We start from the raw sequence: 24,630 nt of genomic DNA, 5'->3' as shown, positions 1-24,630 counted from the left end.
ACAGTTCAGCATCTCCATTATCATCGGCATTGGGTACTTATCCACTATGATGTTCTTGTTAAGGACCATCAAGTCCATGTACCCTCTGATCTTCCCATTCTTCTTCTTTGCAATGCCAATCAAGCTAATCCATTCCGAAGACTCCATATGAGCCATTATCTCCTCTTCCACAAGTCGCCCCAATTCCTTTGCTAGATTGTATTTAATGAACATAGAAATATGGCACAGCTCTTGGCTACTTGATTCTGCTCTATTCCTCGATATTATTATATGCGTGTACGCTCTCAAACAACCAATTTTCTTTGTGAACACTTCAGGAAACCGTTCTTCAGTACAGTTCCCTTTTATAAACATGACTGGTTCTTCTTGAATTGGGTCTAACTATACTAGGTAGATAGAGGAAAGCGTAACAATGGGATGAATTGAAAATGCAATTATTTGACAATTAAATATGTGCTTATTCATATTATTTATGTCATGCAGCAATGTAAGACCTGAAACTAAAAAAACAATATGTAATTACCATAACAACCTTCACATTCATATCAACTTTTATTTTTAGACAAACACTTGATTCTCGTCCAACACCAGATGATGTACCCACATACATTATAATTGACTGTACAGCATTAAGTTTAACTAACAGTTTCTTTATGTTTAAAGATGAATATTATAATCTAATAAAAGTAACTGCGATTGGCTGTCCCTTGGCACCAAATTTGGTCATATTGTGTACGGCCACTTTTGAAGAAACACACATAACTGCGATGGCTGTCTCTTTGCACCAAATATTTTCTGGGGCTGATCCCTTTTCAGCACCCATGTCACTCTATAAGAGGTATATTGATGATATTTTCATCTTTCATCATCTGGGATGGTTTTGAAGAAAATCAAAGGAAATTCGTTTTATGGCTAAATGTCTTAGATGTTCATTTGACATGGCTTAGATGTTCATTTGAAATGTATATGTGAGTTAAGTTCAAATAAGATACACTTGTTGGATTTGAAGATTCTTCATAATGACATAACTGGTAGTTGATTACTTCCGTAAACCAACTGATCGGAAAACCGCTCTTCCATTTTGGAGTCATCACTTTTGAGCCCTTTTAAATAATCTGCCCTATGGGATGTTCGTTCGCAATCTGCAGAAACTGTACCCATAAAACGGATTTTAGCATACAAGCCAATTTTCCTGCAAATAGACTTCTGAAGAGAGGTTTTCATCGTAAACCTATAAAACAAAGTAAAAAAAGAGCATGGAACACTACTAGTGAAAACCTATTGCAGCCTACCCAGGATACCAACACTAAAGTCCTCCAATTGGTTTGCGTTACAACTTATTGCAAATTTAGTAATGTAATTAAAAGGAATGATTCATCCTTTTTAAAACGGATGTTCGCATTCAAAAAAGGAAAACATCTGAAGCAGAAACTCACTAGGGCTTCATGTATGGTTAAATGATCTCGATCAACAATTGGTGCTATCTGGAATGTGACATTGGGAGGATATTTCCATTGTGGGAATTGTATCACTTGTATATTTTTGAAAAAACATTCTAATTTTAGTCATAAAGGCAGAATGTGGCAATTAACAACATACACTAGATGTAAAAGTAAAAATGTAATTCATGTGATTATGCAATTCATAGTTGCCCATTATTTAAAGCAAGGACATGGTATTGATGAAAGCACTTGGTTTGCCGTGGAAAAAAAAGTGCAGCATTTTCTGTAGACATGAACAACAAACTGAGTATAAAGAGAAATTATGGATAAATAATCGATTTCTAATGGCAGTTTACATAAATGTTATTTAACATGTCTATTTGAAACAGAGCATGAAACGGCTCAAATTTTTTGTTAATTTGTGCTTAGAACGACATTCTGGATTGGGTATCCCAAAGTCATGTTAGTAAACCTATGGTGGTGTGTTATATATATATGGTGGTGGTCACTCACCTGGGGTAGGGAAACTGTAATTTTCGATTCTACTCTTTACAGATAGCCTGTTGTTCCTGTGATAGGCAAGTAAAAACATTGACATTTTCTATGTGTTTAAATGTGTTTATATATGAGAACAGCAGTGGGGCACATTATTAATATGTAACATATTGTCTTGTAGATTCACATTACAGTAGATTTGTCAACACTAAATGGCCCTCAATTGGTTCTTTTTGAGAGATAATAACTACCCTGATAAGATGTGGCCCTAATTAGCCATTAACGCCAAAACTGGTCAGTGATTATCCAACAATTAGTCATCCACAAAAATAGTATGACAAAACTGGTATATTTATTGAAGACATCACATCAAGCTAATCCTTAATTAGTGGCTACATTGGGAAACCAATGAGCCATTTAAGCAATGGTTAAGTTGACAATGTTATTGGCCTGGATGGGATAGAAAGAACATGTTATCTATATTGTTTTTTGTGTATATGTATGATATTGTAATTGTATGCATTATGTTTTATATTATGGACATTATTAGAAAACAAAAAAATGTATGTGAACATGAAACCTGTTATGGTGTTGCATGTTGTTTTTCAGTTTCACATGTTACAATGCTGCATGGCACAAATAATATAGGTAGATTCATTGTTGAATAAATGCATTTTAAACTCATCCCATGGTTACGCTTTCCTCTGTAGATCTTAAGTTTCCCAGTAAACTGATGGGTTATGGGAAATCTGCTGTTCCGATAACTACCTGGTACACCAGAACATGCAGTATTTGGCCTGTTACAATATTCCTGTAGTGCTTACCAAAGCTGAATCTAGTAGTGACATGTTCACCACGCCTGCTGTGAAGGATCAACAGACCACGAAACAAACAGAGCTTCTGCTGGCTCAGCATAGAGGAATTAGGTTCACAGTGATCGAAATTAGGATGTGTTGACCAGGAGCAAAAAAAAGCAGCTCCTGGGTATCTGGCATCACCCATTAGGAAGGGGATGCCTCTAGGGAACCACGACCCTGTCCATAGTGTTCAGCAAATCTAACACGTGCACAAGATGCAGAATCAAACCTTTAGTCCATTACTACATAACGTACAATATGGTCTAAATATCCCTTGGGTGTGGTCCTAATTCACCTTTAAACATATTCCCATATCTACAGTTAATATCATATAGCTATGTTTGTATGGCACCACTTGTCTATGGAGTCAACAGTAGCTCCTGGTAGCCGTTGGTTTTCAGCGAACCAGATGCCCCTTGGCTATAACCAGGAGCTAAATGGACCCAAGCTCCTTGCAATTTCAAACCCTGGGTTCAGGACCCCAAGATAGGGAGGTGAGCTAGAACTCCAGGAGACACCTAGTCACACTCCAGGCCTACCACACTCGTGGGAGAAGCTATGGAATCTGCTCCTAATGATCTTACAGCTAGAGGGAGAGTGCCTGCGACATCTTGACAACACTATTAATCTATTGAACAACCGTGAAAACAGCTAACCCACCATGACAGCAACCACAGAGGTGAATTTGTACAAAAGATTATAAGTGATGCAGGGGAGAGACCCAGAGACTATCTGGACCACAGACTTTGCTTTGAGTAGCAAGAAGGAAATGATTTGGAACTTGGCCCAATCCAGACCAGGAATAACATGCTGAGGAAAGCTAACAAGTTGTATACAGACATATCCAGTGGGGCTAGAGAGGAATCCGAGGAAATCTACCACTCAACACCCGAACTATGGACTTGTTGTGCCCTGGGGACTAGAATAGGGATGAAGGCTTTTGTTAGCAAATCACTTGTAGAGACAAAGAGGAGGAGGCGGAAGGGGAAGAGCTAAACCAATGCGGAATAATAAACTTTGTTACTACAGTGCTTAGAAGCTGGAGAATCTGCCATGAAGGGCTATATAAGAATACCAATTATTCTTACAACAGTATGTACAGGGTAACAGCATTAATGTAATGATGAACTATCCATGCAAAACTATTATGGAAACAGGTTATATCTTGTGGGTTCTTTGGGTTATATCTTGTGGGTTCATTTGATGGCACCTGTAAATTATTCCAGTCTGCACTCCAGGCGCAGAGGATATGTGGGAGCACTCTTGGGAGTGTTAATAGAGATCACAGTCATTGGTTTACTGAAACGTGTATGAGGGGAAGCGCAGTGTATCCCATTGTGCCTGGGTCATAGCATGCTATTGGAATAGACTTGTATGATCAATGTAAAATATTTTACAAATTAGACAATTGTGTTGTACTAAAGATTGCATAGTTAAACTAACATCCATTATTGAAAAACCCTGTTCCATAAAGTCAAAATGAAAGTCAAACCATGGCTCATTAGTATGCAGTTTGTTTATGAGTGGCACTGGTAACTTCAAGGAGGAAAAGACTGACCCAATTCTGTGTCCAAAACTTTATTTATTATGAAATGGAGCAACCCAGCTCAACCCCACGTCCCCCCCATCTCTAGAAGATCGAATCCCACTTCCTGTTTGAGGGTGCAAAAGCAATATACGGATAAGGAACCAAATGACCAAGATCAATAGAGGATCTGGTTATTTTTTTCCAGAGAACATGGTCTTCCATCATAGGTAGCTCCACCAATGCCTTCAATGCTTTCAATACTAGAGTTGTGAAGTTTGAATTTCAGACTCTGTGGTTTTCTTTCCCTGATTCTGACACCCAAGCCCACTGCCTCCATCATATGTGCTGGGAAGTTGGACAGCAACAACTAAAGGTTTCTGCCTCCAGGACACCTTCAATCTCAACCACCAAATCTACCCCTAAAATAGGTCAGTGAAGTAAGGGACTTCCAGGAGCCAGGTACGTTTTCTTCAAAGCTTTTATTTTCATAAACATTAGAGACCATCCTGCCACAGATGAATCTCTGGCACCAGGGGAGTTGTTCACATATATACAAAGCTATGGAACCTTATGAGGATTCATGTCTCCTGGGAGACTAATAAACATGTTTATTATGATTTGTCATAAAGATGGCACATTTGAAAGAGTCACAAGAAGGCAACATGTTTATATACACAGTTATCTTTAGAATAACAACATGTTTGTTTGTCAGAGTTACAAAACTGTTAATGCCCAAATAAGGTGAATGCATAATATCTAGTTTAAAAGAACCTGTTGCAATGTATTCATTTGCAATGTACCCAACAGGTTGTGTTACTCATATAAGGTGTTATTCACTTTATTCAATTTACCCATTTCTATTGGTAATCGCACACCTATTACATAAAATGCTAATTATGGGAGAGATGGGAGAGATATACAACAGTCAGCCACAATATGCAGCACTACTTACGATATATAGCCGTCACCTGGGGGTGTCATAACGGTTCTACATTATTTTGCCGCTGTATTTTTCATTGCGGGTTTTTTCATCGCCGTTTTTTTTCCGAAAAACTCATCGTGATGAATGACTTGCAACCAGTGTGTATCCCACCGTTTAAGAATGTGAGGAACTACTGCTTATATGCCAAATCCATGGACTATGGTATATTCTAAAATATTATTGGAACTGTTTTGAACATTTATATGAACTCCACTACTGGACAATGGCATTACAAAACAAAGGATGTGAAAGACATGTTCAATTGAGGAATCCATTGCAAGGAGAGGATGTGAAGAATCCTACGGAGGGTATACACGCATTTCGTTGAAGTATTTTTCATCGCGGGACTTTTCATTGCCGACCCTTTCATCGCCAACATTTTTTTTTTTAATTTTCTTTGGGGGGGGGGTGTTTGTGCGGGTTGGGGTATGATTATTTAAGTAAAGGGGGGCTGGGGGGGCGCAGCCCCCCCATAAATAAAAAATAAAATAAAAATTTTGGCGATGAAAGGGTCGGCGATGAAAAGTCCCACGATGAAATAACGTAGAACCCCTACAGAGCCCTCAGTGAAACTCTGCCTAAAGTCTCCTCTCAGGTGGCCCGGAGAAGGCAGACGCTTCCTGATCCCAACCCTAGGGGTGGTGTACTACGGGAGGATCACCTGGGAGGAGACAGGGCCCAGGGTGGTGAGACGATTCTGTGGGATGAGACACAGTATTTTTCCTCTGGAATGAAGAATCTTCCCAAGCTACCTAAAGAGGTAATGGCTTATTGCCATTTTAATGTCCCTACCCCTCATATTAGATCTAGGGTTGTGGACCCATGTTTTGTAAAATATGAACAAACTTTACCAAAAGAAATATCTTTTTGGATATCTCAAACTAAACACCTTCCTCAATCACAAAGGTAAAATGTAAAGGAATATGGAAATGTTGTCTTACCTTCCTCTGTAAAAACTAATTCTCATAGCACATCTCTTAATAACTTTAAGGGAAGTAAATCTGCCTTTAAGGGTAACTCAAATATCCCAAACGCTAACTTTGTTGAAGGGAAATACAAATCCCAGAATTCCAGAAGGACTGAGACGAGGAACAGGGCTAAGGAGGCATGAAGTTTTCACAATCAGGCAATTAAGCCAAACAGCGATTGTAGTAGTCAAGCAATTAAGCCTAATAGCCTACACCTGAAGGAACCTCCGAGGCATAAAAGGCCCCCTCAGGTGCAGGCAGGAAGGGGGAGTGGAAGTAGCTGGAAGATTAGCTGGAGTGCTGGCTGTAGCACTGGAAGCAGAAAGAAGGAACAAGGCTGGCAAACCAAGAAGAAGTGGGGAACAAGAGGGATGCTGGAACATGGCAACAGCAGATTTCACCTGCGTGTTCTGCAAGAGTCCTGTTCCCCCAAGCTCTGAAGTCCAAAGGCTGTGCAGTGAAAGACGTGTAGGAGAAATCCTTTTCCACATGTGAACCTAATTGCCATGGTTGCCGAGTTGCTGACATGCAGGAGAATGAGTCAAGAAGCAATTGTTAAGCCAATGGTCTCGGGAGTAAGAGGAACTCCCAAAAAGTATGGCTGGACCGGAGACACCTAATCAGGAGAAGGGTGTGGGTCCCCAGCGTGCCAGAAGCAGTAGAAGTTGTGGTGGAAGAGCCGCAAAGCAGTGCGACCCTCAGAGCAAGTGTATAGGAAGCCTGTGAGTGAAGCACAGCGTTCTAAAACGGTGTGCGAGCTTTGCCGGTAACAGTAACCAGCTCCTTATTAATTCATGTAAAGCTTTATGCGAGTAGAAGTATGCTGCATTCAGAATACTCTGAACAATGGAAATGTAGCGCTTATTTGTAACGAGAAAGATCCCTTATTCGCCAGAGATGCTGAATGTTACTACAATTCATTGTTCCACTATTAAAAGGCTGTTTCTGTTCGAGGGAGTGGTTGTGTGTCCCTAATTAAGGAGAGGGAATGCTGCTTAGACCATTATCGAACACTGAACTTTTACAATAGAAGAGTTACAATCTTTAATGTGGGAAAACTACATTAAAGAGTGGTTGCATGTGCCTAATTGTGATTCCCAAAGAAGGCCTGAACTCTAACAGTTATCTTCATATGGGAATACAATGTATGCGTCCATTTTAAACCTTGAAATCTACTTCAAAGAGTGGTCACGTGTGCCTAATTGTAGTTTCTACAGAAAGACTGAATCTTACACAGTATCTAAAAGTGACACACCTTTCAAGCAGAAGAAGTTAAAGAGTATAAACTGTTGAAGAGAAGAACAAGCATTGCCCAAGCCAAGAGGCACCCCATTCTAACAGTGCAACTAACCTTTCTCAGAGTTTAAGAGCAGCTCCGCAATACGAAGAAGTTACGAACAGTTAATTGGCCTAAAACAACAGTGTGCAAGTATTACCTGAAGCTAAGAGAGTGGCACCAAAGCTTCTGGGTAAGTGATTGGGCTGATAGATGGCAGAAAGGTGCAGGTAAAGTTGGGGAAAGGGAACTGACTGCTTGTTAAGACTATTTTGAAGCAGACTCAACCTGTAATTCCAATAATGTGGAAGCCAGAGAGGAGTGAGTCTTAGAGGCAAACCCAGGTTGTTATTGTGGCACAAACAAGAGAGGCAAAGAGGCTGCCCCTTTGAAGAAAACTATTCAGAGGAACAGTGCCTTGCCTACCTGAGGAGGCTGAAGTGCTTTAAAAATCTGTCTTGTTGAAGTCTGTATAAACGTCATTGAAGCCATGGCAGTAGTCTAAAGTATTGAAACTGAAGAGGTATAATTGGTTGTCAGTAGATGCTACATTGCAGTTGTCTAAAGCAAGGTGAAATACTACGGGACAAAGGTGACTGTTCTCATGGTGAAGCAAGTCGAAGTATAGTTGTTAAAGTGGAAGCAGCCGTACTGGGAAATCATTCTGACAAATATACCATTTTGAATACTAAAACTGTAATTCAAGAAATCCTAGCTGTTAACTAAGAACTGTGTTTCAATGGCAGTGTGGCTATTACATTTCCTTTTGAACTGTGGCAGATCTTGTGGGAGTGACACAACACTGTGGGCAGGATTACCATTGGTGCTATTGCATTTCCTTTTGAACTGTGGCAAATCTACTAAAAGAGTTGATAAAGCATAGTGGCCTGGATTACCATTAGGGCTATCTTGCTGAAAGTGGATCCTTTCACTGAATAAAGGAGATTTGTTACCAGAGGAACTTTTGTTGATTAACTTTTACTTTGACTTTGCAACATCAAGAACTGAGTTAAGACTTTTTTGTCTTCTTTGGTTGAAATCACCCAGGACATTAAAAGGTCAATTATGAAATGTGATGTAATTGTTGTTCATGTCATGTTGAATTGCCATACCTTTTCTTTTTGTATTTGTTGTTTAGTGTGAGGGCCAATTATCCTGTGTTAAGAGTGTATTCCCGGCGCATGCGCGCGCAACGCATGCAGAACTAAATACATCGGCTCCCGGCGGCCGCTACTATTATCCTGAATTTTCTTCCCTTTACGAGAATTAATCCCGCCTCAGCCGCCCACCAGCAGAAGCAGACCCAATGGAGCTGCTGTCGCTGCACTCAGTAGAAGAACTGGAGCGGGGGATGCCAGAACCAGCCTGGAGACCGCTGGCGGATGACCCGTGGCCATCGTGGCTCGAGCGGGAGAAGTTGATCGCCCCTCCCCCTCCCCGAGACGCTGAGAACGCTGTGGCTCCCAGGCGAGGAGACGTGCCTGTGACAAGCCGGAGGCTTGCAAACGATGCCCCGCAGCGCTCGCCTGGCGCCGACGAGCGGCCGCTGAGGTCCCCCCCACCTGCTCCACCCTCGGGACAACGTAGAGATACGGTCCGGGGGCCGAAACACCCAGAGTTGTTCGGACAGCACCCCTCCCGATCCACGAGAGAAACGCTTCGCCACATCCTGACAGACCTGGGGGCCACTCTGAGGTCCTGCTCGCGGCCTGGGCTTGCACCGCCAGCCTGTCCCCTGGGGGTCTCCTCCTTCCTCCCCCCCCCTCATCAGCGGGACTGCAACACCCGGGGTCGAGCGGCAGCGCGGCAGGGAGAGCCGCGAGCTGCGCTCCCCCGCTGAGGGAGGACACGCTGCAAACGGATACACCCGCAATAAGGTACACGTGTGTGGGGGGTGGATGTTTTGCCTTATTCCCCCCCCCCATGGCCCTTTTTGCAACTAGCCTGCTGCAGAGACCACGGAGCCCGCGAGGGCCACTGCTGCGCATAGACCAGCACCATACCAGCTCTCCGAACGCTGTCACGGCCCACGAGACACATATGCAGCAAAACGACACTGGGCGTGTGGGGACGAAAGGCTCCTCTCCTCGCAACCAAGTGAGCCCCCCTTGTCTACGGTGGACCCCAGGACTTGGGGCGAACTGTGGAACTGCCCTGTCCCCCCCTTGGGACCACCTTGGGCGACCTAAACCATCGCTGGAACCGCAGAAATCACGGGGGGCACCCTATGCAGTGAAGATAGACAATGGTCAGCCCCACACCAGCGGATGAACAGGGGCAGGGTCCTCCCAATGAGACCTCTACGCAATTTGGCTAAGATCCCAGGAACCACGGGGCCACTCTATTTGTCGGGGATAGGCACGAGCCAGTACCACGCCACCAAGCGAGATTGACACCTGCAGTGACGGCGCTGCTGCCACCCTAAACGTGACTTTTGCAGAGGCTCGCAGTGTGCACCCTACGCAGCCTATACACAATCGTCTGCCCCATACAGGACCTCTCCCGACCCTGCATTTAACCCCGGTGCGCACCCGGATCCCTGCTACACAGTGCCGCTCGACCAAAAGCATGGGAAAGGAGAAAACCAAGAGGCAAACGCTACAGAGCAAGATGGACCTCTACCCCGTGGGGGCCCCTGCCCAGCGCGAGCCTCAGCCCCCAGAAGAAGTGGGCAACCCTGGAGAACCCTGCGACCCTCCTATCTCTTTGTCAGACCTTATGAAAGCGATTGGGGACTCAAGGACATCCTTGGAACTTAAAATGGGCGGCCTATCCTCTGAGGTGTCCCTTATACGCCAAGACCTCTGCAACTTATCGACCAGGGTGGGGGAGGCGGAACAGAGGGTGTCTGACACTGAAGACGTGGTCCACCGCATGGAACAGCAGCTCACCGCGATTGCCCAAAAAGTGACCCAACTGGAAAATCGCGCCGAGGACAGTGAGGGGAGGGCGCGGCGCAACAATCTCAGGATCCTCGGTATACCAGAGAAGGAGGAAGGCCCCAGCGCAGAACTCTTCTTAGAAGACTGGCTCACCCATGTCTTTGCCCCTAAGAAGCTATCCAAATTCTTTTCCGTGGAAAGGGCACACAAGAGTCCCCACCGGCCGGCCTACACCGGGAGCCCCGCCCAGGACAATGATCGCACGTCTACTGAACTACTGCGACCGGGACGCGATCCTACAAATGGCAAGGGCCGCGGGCCCGATCACATACAACGGCTACAAGGTCGGTTTCTATCCCGATTACACGAAAGAAGTCCAAAAAGCCTGCCAGTCTTTTGACTCCGTCAAGAAGAAGCTCCAGTCGCTATCCATCAAATATGCCCTCTTCTTCCCGGCATTGCTAAAAGTCCAGTATGAGGGCGCTACTCACTTGTTTTACAACCCCAAAGATGCATGGGACTGGCTTGAAACCCAAGTCCTCACAGACTCCAGCGGGAGGCGTGTGCCATCGGGCCCCCCCACACAGCGGCCTCGGCCTGGGAGACCCTCGCCCCCTCATTCTCCGACCAATGCGGACAATGATGCGTCGAGGACCCCTACGGAAAAGGAATGAAGACCCCGTACTAAGGGGCCCAAACTGCAGATTGATAGAATGGGAGTGCTCACTTAGCGGCTGCAGCCCCTAATGCGGCGTACGCGTTATCACAGCCGGGTTATCCCGAAGACGTTTATAAAGTTATAGGTTTAATGTTTGGGCGACAGGTGCTCCCAGTTGGGGGGGGAAGTAAAGGGTGGGGGGGAGTTTAAGGACTGTAAAGAACAGAATCAAGAGACAAGAAGGCACAATACAAGAAAACGCTGGCAAAGGAATCAAGCACTGTCTATGGGCAAGACCGCGGACACAATCATCATCCAGGCAGCAGATACACCGACACAAGACGACCCCCGGACGTCTCCCCCGAAAGAACAGCACTGCACACCTCCCGAAAGTACACGACCACCAGTGATCCTCCCAGATGCCCTGATAAGAGACCCACACAGATAGAATAAACTCCAACAAGGTAACCATGCTCTCCTGGAACGTTAACTGCCTCGGCTCCAGCATAAAGCAAAGACTGGTGCTCCAGTACCTTAACCGTTACTCGCCGGACATTGTCCTTCTAAACGAAACACATTTGCTAGGCACGAGCTCTAACTTCTTCAGAAGATCCAACTACTCTCACACCTACCAGGCTGGATTCACGACAGGAGCTAGGGGCACGATGATACTCGTCCACAAGCGAGTCCCCCGTGCAGGTTAGGAAGGTCAAAACCGACCCCCGGGGCCACTATGTTATGAGACTGGCTGACATCTGGGGCGAGAAATGGGGCCTCGCTGCAATTTATGCCCCCCCCCTCACAGACGAAAGAACTGCTCTCCGAACTACAGAGCCTGCTACTGGAAGACGAGGCTGATGTATGGGTGATTGGCAGGGACTTTAATGAAGTGATGAACACTGCAGTCGATAGATCTCACAGGAGATCAAGTAACTGCCCTGCCCCCACATCACTCGCCATGTTCGCCGAAGCTCTGGGAATGACGGACACATGGCGGTCACTCCACAACAATGAGGCTGGGTTCTCCTTTTTTTCTGGCGTTCACAAGTCATTATGCCTCCATCCCCCGCAGAATAAATCACAGGCTCCTCGACGCTGAATTCCTCGCAAGGGGTATTTCGGACCACTTTCCGCTCCTACTGTCCATGAAGAACTCCTGCCGTGGTCTGGATCGTAACTGGCGCCTGAACACATATCACCTACGTTTCCCTGAAATTGCGGAGGAACTGGAAAAAAAGACAACAGAATATTTCGAAAACAACGAAGGATCAGTAGATTGCCCGATCTCGCTCTGGGAGGCGTATAAAATTGTCCTCCGCAGGGAAGTTATCTCGGAAGTTTCAGCCTACCAACGACGACAAGTCCAAAAGATCAAAGAGGCAGAAGCACGTGTCCTGGAGTGCGAACGGCAAACCCTAGAACACTGCACCCAAGAGGCGAAAGAGGCTCTGCTTGCAGCACAAGAGGCCCTTAGCAACCTGGCTCAAGACAATGCACGGACAGCCCATCAGTTAGTCCGGAGCCAAATCTATGAACGAGGCGACAAGGCGAATAAGACCCTGGCCTGGTTGGAGAGGCGCAAACAGACCAGGGGACAGGTACGGGCGATTGAGTCTCTACTATGAGAAACTCTATACCCCACCTGCCCGCCTTCCGAACCCTCACGCTACCTTGACCAGATCGAGATCCCGAAGCTCTCACAGCACCAAACAGACCTCCTGAATGCCGAAATCACTTTAACCGAGGTGCAAGAGGCGCTCGCACAGCTCCAACCCGGGAAAACCCCAGGCCCTAATGGGTTCCCTACAGAAACATGGAAATGCCTCGGCGGTACACTACCCACCCACATGCACCGTATGTTTCTACGAAGCAAAGAGCTGGGGGCACTCCCCCCGGACCTCAGGAAGGCATGCATAATAGTCATACATAAGCCCGGGAAACCCCTAGAGGAATGTGCCTCCTATCGCCCCATATCCTTGATCAACGGCGAAGCCAAGGTCCTCGCCAGAACACTTGCCAACAGACTACTGCAAGTTATAGGGACCCTTGTCCACCCCGACCAATGTGGATTCATGCCCAACAAATCCACCCGCATGAACCTGCGTAGAGTTCAACTAGCGCTGAGTAGAGCCAAGGAAATACCAGCCCCACTGGCCCTCCTGGCGGTGGACTTTGAAAAAGCATTTGACTCTGTGGAATGGGAGGCTTTGTGGGCAATCATGGCTCAGATGACCCTGGGGCAAACGTTTATATTGTGGGTTAAACTCCTGTATGCATACCCGGAGGCCATGGTAAGGGTGAACGGCAGGTCTTCTGGATCATTTCCCTTGGGTCGAGGTACGAGATAGGGGTGCCCGCTCTCCCCGCTGCTTTTTCTCTTGGCCATCGAACCTCTCGCAATTGAGCTTAGAGCTAACACTAATGGGACAGGGTTCGCCTGGCCTGGGGGGGGAGAGGGCCGACTATCGCTCTACGCGGATGACCTCCTCATATACCTCAGTAACCCACACACTTCCTGCCCGATTGTCTCCCTCATCCTTAGGGAATATCAGAACTTTGCGGGCCTTAAGGTAAATGAGACCAAAACTATTTACTTCCCGATCCAGGGCGGCGAGTCTGCGATCCCTGAAACCTGCCCATATCATGTCTCTATTAGAGAACTTAAATACCTGGGTATACGACTCGATCCGACACTGGGTGGGTTCCTGCAACTTAACTTACAACCAGTAATTGACCGGTTCAATAGAGACACCTCCCATTGGCAATCACTCCCCCTATCACTAATGGGCAGAGCGGCGCTATTCAAAATGATGACCCTCCCCAGACTGCTGTACGTACTTCAAAACACCCCACTTGTCATTCCCCGAGACACCTTCGCACTCATTGACAGACGCCTTCGCACACTGCTGTGGGGAGGGAAACAACCCAGGATTGCCCTTGATACGCTTCAGCGATCAGTGTGGGAGGGAGGCATCGGTCTACCATGCATACGCACCTATTACCTTGCAGTCCAGATCGGGGTGGTAAACGACTGGATACAAGCAGACCCCACAATCCCCCACATCCACCTTGAAATAGAGATCATGACCCCGCTAACCCCACTGCAGATCCTGTACGCCACCCACGACCAACCCCCGATGTTACCCAAAATGACACACCATATTTGCCGGGCCTGGCGGGATGCGCACAAACTAATTGGCTGGAAAGGTAAACCAACACTATCTCAACCCCTATGGCACAACGCGCTCCTCCCAGAAATAGTAAAGATGGGCCCCTTCGGTCACTGGTGCGCAAAAGGGATACACACATTAGCGCACGTGATACAAGAGGGCCACCTCCTTGACTTCGAGGCCATGCAAGAGCAATTCGACCTCGCACCCATGGACCGGTTTCGACATGCGCAACTGGCCCACGCCATCCGCACCCAATTCCCTGATACGACAACCATAACCCCCTGTACTCCCATTGAGACCAATATCCTCCCGTAAAGCATTGCCTCCAAGGTCACTTCCACGCTCTATCCAGCCCTTAACTCCTTTGGGGCTGCGCAGCTTGACGGGCTCAAAGAAAAGTGGGAAAGGGATAAAGGTCAAATGGAACCAGAAGACTGGGTAGATGCATTAATGTCCTCTAGAGAAATTGGTATAGACTCTAAACTCAGACTAATACAACTGAGGATCCTTCACCGCACATACTATTCAGGCACTGCCATGGCCAGGTGTGGGGGACTGGAAGACGGGACATGCCTCAGATGCAAAACGGAACCTGCCACCTTCTACCATATGATATGGGACTGCCGAGTGTTACAGGTCTTCTGGGAGAGCTGTATTAACACGATCTCTGCCACCCTGGCGACACCAATCCCCAGGGATCCCAAAATGATACTCTTGGTAATCGGGGGTGAAGTTGATCTCTCGAAATATGAAAAAATGTTTTTGGCATTGGCATTTGGGGCAGGCAAAAGATTAACCGCGACTAACTGGGGCTCTGCCGACCCTTTGTCTTTGAACCGCTGTAGTAATCAGCTGGACAGATGCACGGCCTTGGAGCGCCGGATTTATAATGCACGGGATTGCCCCCGCAAATTCGAAAAAATATGGGGTAAATGGCTTGATGCTAACTGAGATTCGCTGATGATAGTAGATCTGTACTGCTGTTAACATTGGTTACCTGCCTCATCCCACAAACGTCTGATGGCTCTCGGCCCTACATAGCTCCTTTTGCATTTTGAAATTGCCTTACTACCATGGTCAGATGTATGCCTATGATTCATGTTTGTTTTGTTGTTGTGTTATTAAAACTTAATAAACAGAATTATAAAAAATAAAAAAAAGAGTGTATTCCCTTAGCTTTAGGTTAGGCATATATTTCTTTTATAATAAAATGCCATATGTTGCGGCATCCTCAAACAGTTGTCCACCTCTCATTACTGACCGCTCCAAAGGACCACCTCCATTTATTTACACTAAGTGGAAAAAGTCCCCTGTGGGCATTATTCAACTTTTCCACTAAGAAGTGAAAAAGTGAAGAGTAAAATATAGGCAAAATCGCCTTTAATCCTCACTTTTCCACTATGTTGTTGCAAAGGTGTAAATGCCCCCCGCAATTAATGATTGCAGGAGGCATTTATAATGGATTCCCACAGAATCCAACTGCTTCTACCAGGTAGTTATTTCAAGCAGATTCCATAGGATTTTTACCAGCATGAAAGTTCATGCTTGCGGTAAAGCAGCAGTAATTGTAAGGTGGAGCAGGAACAACATGTGGGTGTGGTATGTCTGTCTAACTCGGCATTAACATGCCCACACCCCAGATTATCCAACCAAACTCGAGTTGCATTTTTAAAAGTTAGATTGGTAGCCACTTACCTCTTCATTTTGACTGGTCATGATATACGAAACACACAAATTGGCCAAGACGATGGCGCTGACATTTAAGATCTAAAACATTAAAGATAGAAAGAGTCAGTTTTGTAGTCACAGTTTGAATATCATTAAGAAAACAAAGCTGTAATAATCATCAAGCTGAGGAGAGGCAACGTTTTATGTTGGTGCCTAAGTGATACAAGATTAAATGTTCTCTAACAGAGCAGCTGCACAAAATGGCGAGGCCAACAATTGTTTTAATCAAAATGTCGTCAGTGATTGGTATCCGCTTTAAATCTTTCTGTACTCATAATAATTATTTTAATAATATTTAAGAGAACAGAAAAATGAAAGCTAAGCACTGTTTAGGCAAATGTGCAGTTACTCAAGCCACAGGTGAAATACATAATGTATGGCGGAGACTGCTTCTCGACATACACGCCACTATTTAATTCGAATATACCGTATGAAGTTACACAGTAGTATATATGCTCAATGCGCCTGTAATGCTCAATGTAATTGCTTAACTACCTCCTAGCCAGGTTTGAATTATTTTTGAGACTCACACGCCAAAAGCTAATTCAAATATACCGTACTGAGTTACACCGTGGTATATATGGTCAATGCGCCTGTAATGCTAAATGTAAATTGCTTAACTACCTCCAAGCCAGGTTTGAGGTGTTTTTGAGACACATTGTATTACTCGCGGCCATTGCGCTTACAGTGTTTAACTCCAACTAGTGCGCCATTGGCTTGAATCACATTGAATTTAGTGCAGCCTATGCAAGTAGTTGATTAAACACCACTAAGGTGTCTCTAGTCAGGATTCTATGTGTTTAGGCTTTCATCATAAATCTATAGCGGTTAACTGCAGATCCTACTGCTTATAGCACTATTAAATTAATAACACCTACCACCAAACTAGTAAACATATTCCAACCACACTGATCAAAATGCCTGCCCTTCTAATTAAACACCACACCCATGTAAGACAGACAATGACATGGCCTAGACTCAGATTATCCCAAGCCATAGTCATGCCTCGACAACCTACAGACTCTCGCTCTATCCTGCCGACCTGCAGCTCTCAACCATAGGAAACCCCAAGGGAATAACAACCCAACTAAGTGTATTGACAAGGGCGGATCTGCATTCCTGGCAACCACTCAGTGCCAGAGTCGCCTTTGTCCACTGACACTCCGAAATAACAAGTTAGCTACTAGAACAAGGCTCATGAGAGACATCTTCTTCAACAACGACACCATCCTTAGAAGGAATTCACTTTTGACACTCCGAATGGCTCGCACATGTAATCATCCGCCTAGGCTCCACCAAACCAAACCCGCAAACCAAGACCATAACATCCAAGGTGCACTCACCAACGCTAGCTCTATACCAGCCCATGCACTAGATACAGCAGACATTATTACAACTCATAAACTGGACTTCCTAGCCATAACTAAATCATGGCCACACACAGCCTTAGGACCAGCCTTTGCCTTGGCAGTGGCAGATAGTTACACTATCTGTAGGATGGACAGACATCAGCTAATGGAGGAAGAGTAGCTATCATTGCTAAAAGTGTCTTGAACATGAGAGAAGCACTTAGCACTCCTATCACATCAGAAGAACTACTATCAGTAAAAATGTCATTGTCAGTTACTGCTACACTGAATATCCACCTTATCTACAGACCCCCTGGCCCTGTACTCACCTTTGAGAATGATATAACACAAATCCTATCCGCAAATGCCAAACCGAAACCACAAACCATTATATTGGGTGATTTTAACTCCGGCTATAATGACCCACTGACAAAAATGCCCTATCTCTGGCCAATACTATGTCAGCACTGGGCCTATCGCACCGGATTCAGAATCCACACATGCAAAAGGCTGCATTCTCGACTGGCTTGCCAATATCAACTTCTATTCGACCATCATTTCTAACTCTCCCTGTCCCTGATCCAATCACCATCTCATAACTTTCAATACTGATACCAAGATTAGCCACGCAAAAGAACTGGCCCAATAAATGGGTGGTTCACAACCACATTAAAAGCATTAAGAAATGTGAAAAGAAAAACTGAATTTCAATGGAAAAAGCCCATTTCAGAATTAAATAAACTAGAATTCAAAAGAGCTGCCCATGACTACAAACTACAAGTCAATCTAACAAAAAGCCCACTCTATAATGACAGAATTACTAAGGCTAAATAAAAAACAAAAGAATTGTTCTCAATTATCAGGGAATTAGAAACTCAGATTCCCCCAGTGGAAAGCTGTAACAAGAATACAAACTGATGTCTGAACATACAAAATGCTCTACAAGATAAAGTTGCGCGACTCCAATCCAAAATTGAAGCAAATAAAACCCTAGTCATACTATCTGATCAGCCTAGTCACCATGCGAATACCCCTACTACTAATGATATACATCAGTTTGAATTTACAGAGGTCACATATTCAGAAGTACTCCAAATCATCTCCAACCTAAAACCCTCAAGGTGCCAAAGTCACCTGTGCCCGGCAACAGTCATTAAAGACTGCGCCCTCCAACTAGCTCCATTCATTACAAATCTCATCAATGCCTCATTTAAAAACAATTGTGTCCCCATTGACCTTAAGAATGCCTGGGTATTACCACTGCTAAAAAAAACAAGCCTTGACCCAAACATACCTACCAACTACTGCCCAATAACAACAGGAAACTAGCCTTACTTCTCCTCGTCCTCTCAGCTGCTTTCGATCTCGTGGACCACAACATACTGTGCAAACACTTGACTTCAGCAGCACATTTCTCAACCAACGCTACCCAATGGATTAAATCATTTCTAACTGACAAAACTATGTGAGTCTTCCACCCATTCTCCCAAGGATGAAGCACCACCCACCATTGTCTCATGTGGAGTACCCCAAGGGTCGTGTGTATCTCCCACATTATACAATGTCTCTACTAAGTCTCTATTTGGCCGTCTGGATGATCTGGGTGCCACCTATACCAACTACGCAGATGACATTCAGATCCTCATACCTATCACTGGGGACCATGGTATTGACACTGCAACCCTCAATGCCATTTACCTTACCATCCAAGCTTGGATGGCGCATCATGGGTTATGTCTGAATGATGACAAGACCGGGTTGCAGATTATAGGCTCACAACTCAGGTTGGCCAAACTAAATGATGCCTTTAAATCTTTTGACATTGATGGCAAAACCATCAAAGTGTCTAACGAGGTAAAACACTAGGCTTCCACCTGGACTCCTCGCTTACACTGTCAAAACAAATAAATGCTACTACATCAGCCACAACTTATACTTGTAGACTAATCTATGCATGTAGACAATTCCTTAGACTGGACAGCTGCATTACTTTGGCGAGAACCTTCGTCCTGATCCGACTAGACTACTGTAACGCCTTATACACTGGCACCAAGACCCAGAACACCCAAAAACGTCAGGTCCTGCAAAATAATGCCCTTAGAGCGGCACTCAACATCCGCAGATCAGCACACATTTCGGCAGAAAGACAGAAAATACACAGGCTACCTGTAAAATAACAAATTGTGTTAAAAACACTTACATTAACACATAAATGTCTTCACAGGTTGGCCCCCTCTTACCTCTTGGACAAGATCTCAAAACCTCACCCTACAAGGCCTACCAGAGTAGCCTACATGCACCTTCTAGCCACGCCACGATTCGATTCAAACTACAAAAAGCGGGAGGCAGTACCTTCCCTACTATAGCTAGCAAGTAATGGAATACCCTGCCCGTCCAGCTCAGAGCACAAGAATCCTTTTGGACTTCCGCAGACAACTAAAAACTCACCTCTTTACACAAAGTATGGGGGAATAATGTACACTACCGTAGTATGTTGTATAGTAGGAAACTCAACAGTCGCCAGTAGACTCCTCCATGTAACTATGGAAATAATGTAAATTATTGTATTACCTGATGTACACCCTACTGTCTAATTGTTGGATATATGTAACCATGAGAACGAATGTAACTTCTTTCTGTTAGACAGCATCCAGATGCCTTTGGGCTTGGAGCGCTATATAAGCAACAAAATAAATAAATACATTGGCAATATATCAAAATGTAAAAAGCAGTTTTTAAACAAAACAAACACATTTTGTAACATTGGAAAATGGTAGGAATGGTAGGAGTCTTGAATAAAAAAATTATTTAAAGCACTGATCAAGTCAGGAAATTCACACAAACCATGCATTTCACATTACTTTAAATTAAAAAAAAAATATCACTGTATCAAACATACGCAAACCTGTCTTTAAATGCGCACAGGCAAAGGAGCAAGAAAATGCAGTCAGAGTACACAAGCACAATAACAGGAACCTACATTGGTACTATTTTACGAGCATGGGTTAGGCTGAACCGATATGATGGGCACCACCTAAACTGTTATTAAGTGTGATGACGCAGATGAATACATCATAACAGTCTGCCCCTAACCTAAGGCAAGGGTCAGAGACAATATAAACTAAACTACAGCAGCTATACCCCCCCAATGCCCCATTGAGCCCCATTGAGCCTAGAGGTGTGAGACGATGCAGACTAAAGTGGGCTTCATAAACCAATATGCTTAAACAGTTAATGAACATGCATCTGCCATAAAGAATTAGTAAGGTTGTTCAATGCTGTTAAGAAAGATTTCATTAATGTGTAATGTTCCCTCCATTTGTGGACCCCCCCAGACTTTTGCCAGTGGAGCACAGCCTTCAGCTGCGCTCCCCTAGGCTTTTGCTCACTTGGTATGGGGAAACTGACACCTCCTTCAGACTGTCAGAACTGGGAAACTATGTTTCCCTTAGTCATCGACTATGTTGCCATTTTTTGGTAACTTTTTAACCGTGCACAATGTACCTTCCAGTACCGTGCGCTAGGGTCCTTTTTATTTTATGGCCCTAGACATCCTCGAAGGATTTTTTGGTGATTGTACAGTGTGCCTGGGACGAAATGGTGGCAGCAGTTACTTTTTAGAAGTGGTTTACTTCTTTTTACAGGAGCACATCGCTTTTACTGCATTTGGTTCAAGACTGTGGCCAAGTCCGAAAATGGGCGAGCCACAAAGTCTTTTGTTCTGTCCCATGGCCATTTTGTCCCTTGCCTTCAACCAGATCGAGTAACCCGGGTTATCCTTATTTGGGCATGGAGCCTCTCGCGAAAACCGATCTCTTTCATGCGCATCTGCATTTCACGTGTGTGCCCATGAAGCGGGTTGGGACTGTCCGGTCCCAATCCACACTACTGATGCCAGAATGTCTAGAGTGCCTGAATGACTGGGACCACTGTGGGCTGTGATTGATCCATGACTGGGATGCCTTCATGAGAGCAGATCTTCGATTGGAAGTCCTCGATTTTGGCGCGAAGCTAATCTTGGATAAGAGAAGGGGCTCTGCATCCATTCCTGGTCGATCACCCGAGTTCTCCCCGAACTACAGAAGGAGCCAAGTATCCTGCAACGAAGAAACAGACTTGTGGAACCGCTGGAGATGCTTTGGAAGGTTTGGCACCCTTCGCCCTCTGCTGTCCCGTCGGACACCTGTTTCCTTCATCGATCAAGAAGGCCTGCAAGGGCGCTTCCCCCTTTTGGAGTAGTGGGAACAACGACTCTCGGCACCCCCTGCTTACCCGCCGAATGTGTTCCTGGGCCATCCAGTGAACTGTCCAGCTCTACCTCGGGGTATCCTGCAGAAACGCTGCTGTCTTGAGTTAAAACCCAAGACTTGGGACATCGCTTGCTTGTGGTCCCATGCCCTCTCCCACCAAATTCCAGAATGAGGAGAGTGCGTAACACTGCACACATCTGTGATTCCCGCATCACTACTTGTTGGTGACGGTCGGTGTAGGTGTCTTGCTGACCTGCTCTCCTGTGCCCTGAAGCCGGCTGCACCGGAATTTTCTTTGCATCTCCTTCGGGAGCTGAAAAAAAGATATCTGTCCCGTCATGGACAATCGTTCTATCCCGCAGCCGCTGAGAGCCGGAGCGCCCCAAAACTGCAGGACTCGCACCTACTAGTGACCTTGACTAAACTGGCAAAGTTTGGTCCGGACTGTGCTGAGGGTCGGTGAGTACTTGCATCACTTACCGGTGGCTCCTTGGCACAACCAATGTCTTTTACGCACGAATATCCCTAAAAAGGTATTCGTTTTAGCCTGCGCTCCCTAGCTATTCTCACCTTTTGAAAACTGCTCTGCCACCAAGGGCAGACCCTACTGAAATAGTGGGAACCAATTCTTCATCACCTCACGCCCCTTCCTGACTTGCTACAGCTCTCCCAAGAAGACCCGCTTTTTGTTCTGCCTGCGCGATTGTGCATTTTTACGCACAACTGTACTGTTGAGCACAAAGCTCGCCACTTCTTAGGGTCTGACTGAAAAGTTAGGGAACGACTCAGAAGAATTGCCTAATGCTCCTAGTGTGTTAACTCTCTGTTCTCTTTACAGGTTGTGGCTGTGTTGTACTCCTTTGTCGCATTAGGAAACGTATTGTATATATATTATCTAGTAGAGTATTTGTGTGGCAACTGTTTTATATAACTAAAGTTTACTTGTGTCAATTGGTCCGGCCGACAAACCACAGATATTGTGTAGATATTTTTCGCATACACTTGTCTAAGAGTAATTTGTGGTTCGTTACTGTGTGTGGTCATTATGGGCTTCCGATCATGCTCATCCTTCCTGAGACTTAGTTGTGGCCACCTGCCAAGCTACCTAGATTGGTCTAGCTTGTCCAAAAGGTTTCCTGTTTCACTAAGCTAGGGTGGCCTCCTAAACTTCTGTCCACCAGGTCAGAGTTTAGAAATCCATTTTAACAGAGGCTAGTAGGGATTACAGTTAGATCGCAGAGAGTACAAGTAGTCTGCTGTATATAGCATAGAAGGGAGGAGGAATCCAGAATCCCAAGAGATGGACTCACTACACTGATAGGGCAAGTAGAATTTTAGGCAGGCCAGCTGCAGCGTGCACGGGAAGGCAAACCAACGTATGGCAGATGTAGAAGGTGAATGTAACATGAAAAAACCTGAATATAGAACACCAATATGGAGTACAGCCATTTTTCTAGCACAGAGCCCGTAGCAGGTCTCAGAATTACCAAAGGCACCAAACTCCAAGATGCTGAATTTACAAAAATACATATATTTCAGAAATATGCAGAGACCGGACAGTAGCAGCAAGCACCAAGGTCAGGAAGAAAGGAAGGGAGTACTAGATGAGCAGAACGCAGAGACGATATAACAGTTACCAGGACGCAAAGCGATAGACTCCTAATTCAATTAAATTAATAAAAGCACAAACAGCCATTGATGTGCAGGTGCGCAAATTCAGTAAGCCAAAAAACTCCATGGATTATAACTGATGGGCCCCTCAAGTGGCCACACAGAATAAAACATGCACGTTAGAATTAGCTAAAAGTCCAACAAATAGGAAGAAAGTATTCAAACAAGGTAGCAGGCAAGCCTCTCCAGAAAGAACATGGCATGATAACCTGAGTCCTGGGCTGTGCCTCTCTGAGCACAGTGAGCAGGGAGTCCACGTCTGGGTTCCCCCAGGTAACACAGGGTGACCAATCCTAAGGAGTACACCAGACCCACGATAAGAACCAAGAGTGGGGTCACTATAGGTGAAAAGACTCTCTCCTTCATAGCTGATACCGGGGCAACGTGATCCTGCATCAGAGAGAGGAAGTTCCCAATGTCAGGAATATCAATGGATGCACAAGGATTATCTGGGGTTATTACAATGGTTCCTTTTACAGACAACTTGCCCATAACTATAGGAGAACATGAGATGGCTATGCCGACACCAGTTAACATATTAGGAAGAGACTTGATGAGCAAGCTAAACATGGCAATTTATTTTACTGAAGAGGGAATAATTTGTTCAACACCAGGCAACCATCATGTGAATGCTGGTGAATTCATAAGAGCCTTTTATGGCCGGTAGCCCCAAAGAGGGTTGCCACTAAACCAGAGGTATTCCTTTATGGGGTACATGTGTTATTGGCATGGCTCCACGAATACAGGACAAATTGCTGAGATTACCCACAGAATTATGGTAAGCCCAGAGATACCCACAGACGTGGAAGAAGGGCAGATTATCACAATTGAATTAGAAGCAGCAATGGTAAGAGAAGACAGAGTGATATTACATGGAGTTGATGGAGAAGGAGTAGCATGGCGCACAGTAGTCATGGCTAACTCAGCACACAGATTCTCTGACTTGACTGATGATGAACTATTTGAAGAGGACAAGTGATTTTTAACACCTGTATCACTTACCAGTTGCAGATTGAGCAGAGAGAGGTGCCCCAACTAATATTGTTGTTAAGGAAGGTACCATCATGTATGCAGGAAGATTTAGCAAAGGCACCGAGTTCATTGTGGACCAGCGATCCATATGACGCTGGCCTATTGAAAGGTGTAGGAACTATTAAAATAAAACTGAAAAAAATGCCATGAGTAAAACACTATGTCATGTGAAAGGAAGCTGACAAAGTTATCTATGAAACTATTGCCACCTTGGTAAGACCAGGGATATAAGTGTCTTCAGAATCGCCATGCAATAGAGCAGTGTACCCAATAAAAAAGGCAAAAGGGAGGTCTTTGAGATTTATACAGGACTTGCACCCTCTGAATAATATTGTTGAG

The 24,630-nt window shown here is 45.1% G+C and overlaps 1 protein-coding gene across 4 annotated transcripts in view; it reads right to left on the bottom strand.

The window, feature by feature from the left end:
* Positions 1–24,630, bottom strand: part of LOC138570097 (intraflagellar transport protein 70A) — a 694,742-nt gene that overhangs the window by 92,362 nt on the left and 577,750 nt on the right. For all 4 annotated transcript variants that reach the window (XM_069648698.1, XM_069648696.1, XM_069648699.1 and 1 more), the window contains one exon: positions 15,957–16,028. In XM_069648698.1, the coding sequence (XP_069504799.1) occupies positions 15,957–16,028 (72 nt within the window). The remainder of the gene's footprint in view (positions 1–15,956; positions 16,029–24,630) is intronic.

The sequence above is a fragment of the Ambystoma mexicanum genome, chromosome 2q, assembly GCF_040938575.1.
Source record: "Ambystoma mexicanum isolate Mex_15411 chromosome 2q, UKY_AmexF1_1, whole genome shotgun sequence".
Lineage (NCBI taxonomy): Eukaryota > Metazoa > Chordata > Amphibia > Caudata > Ambystomatidae > Ambystoma > Ambystoma mexicanum.
The sequence above is the reverse complement of the archived record's forward strand: the minus strand, read 5'-3'. Positions and strand labels throughout refer to the sequence as shown.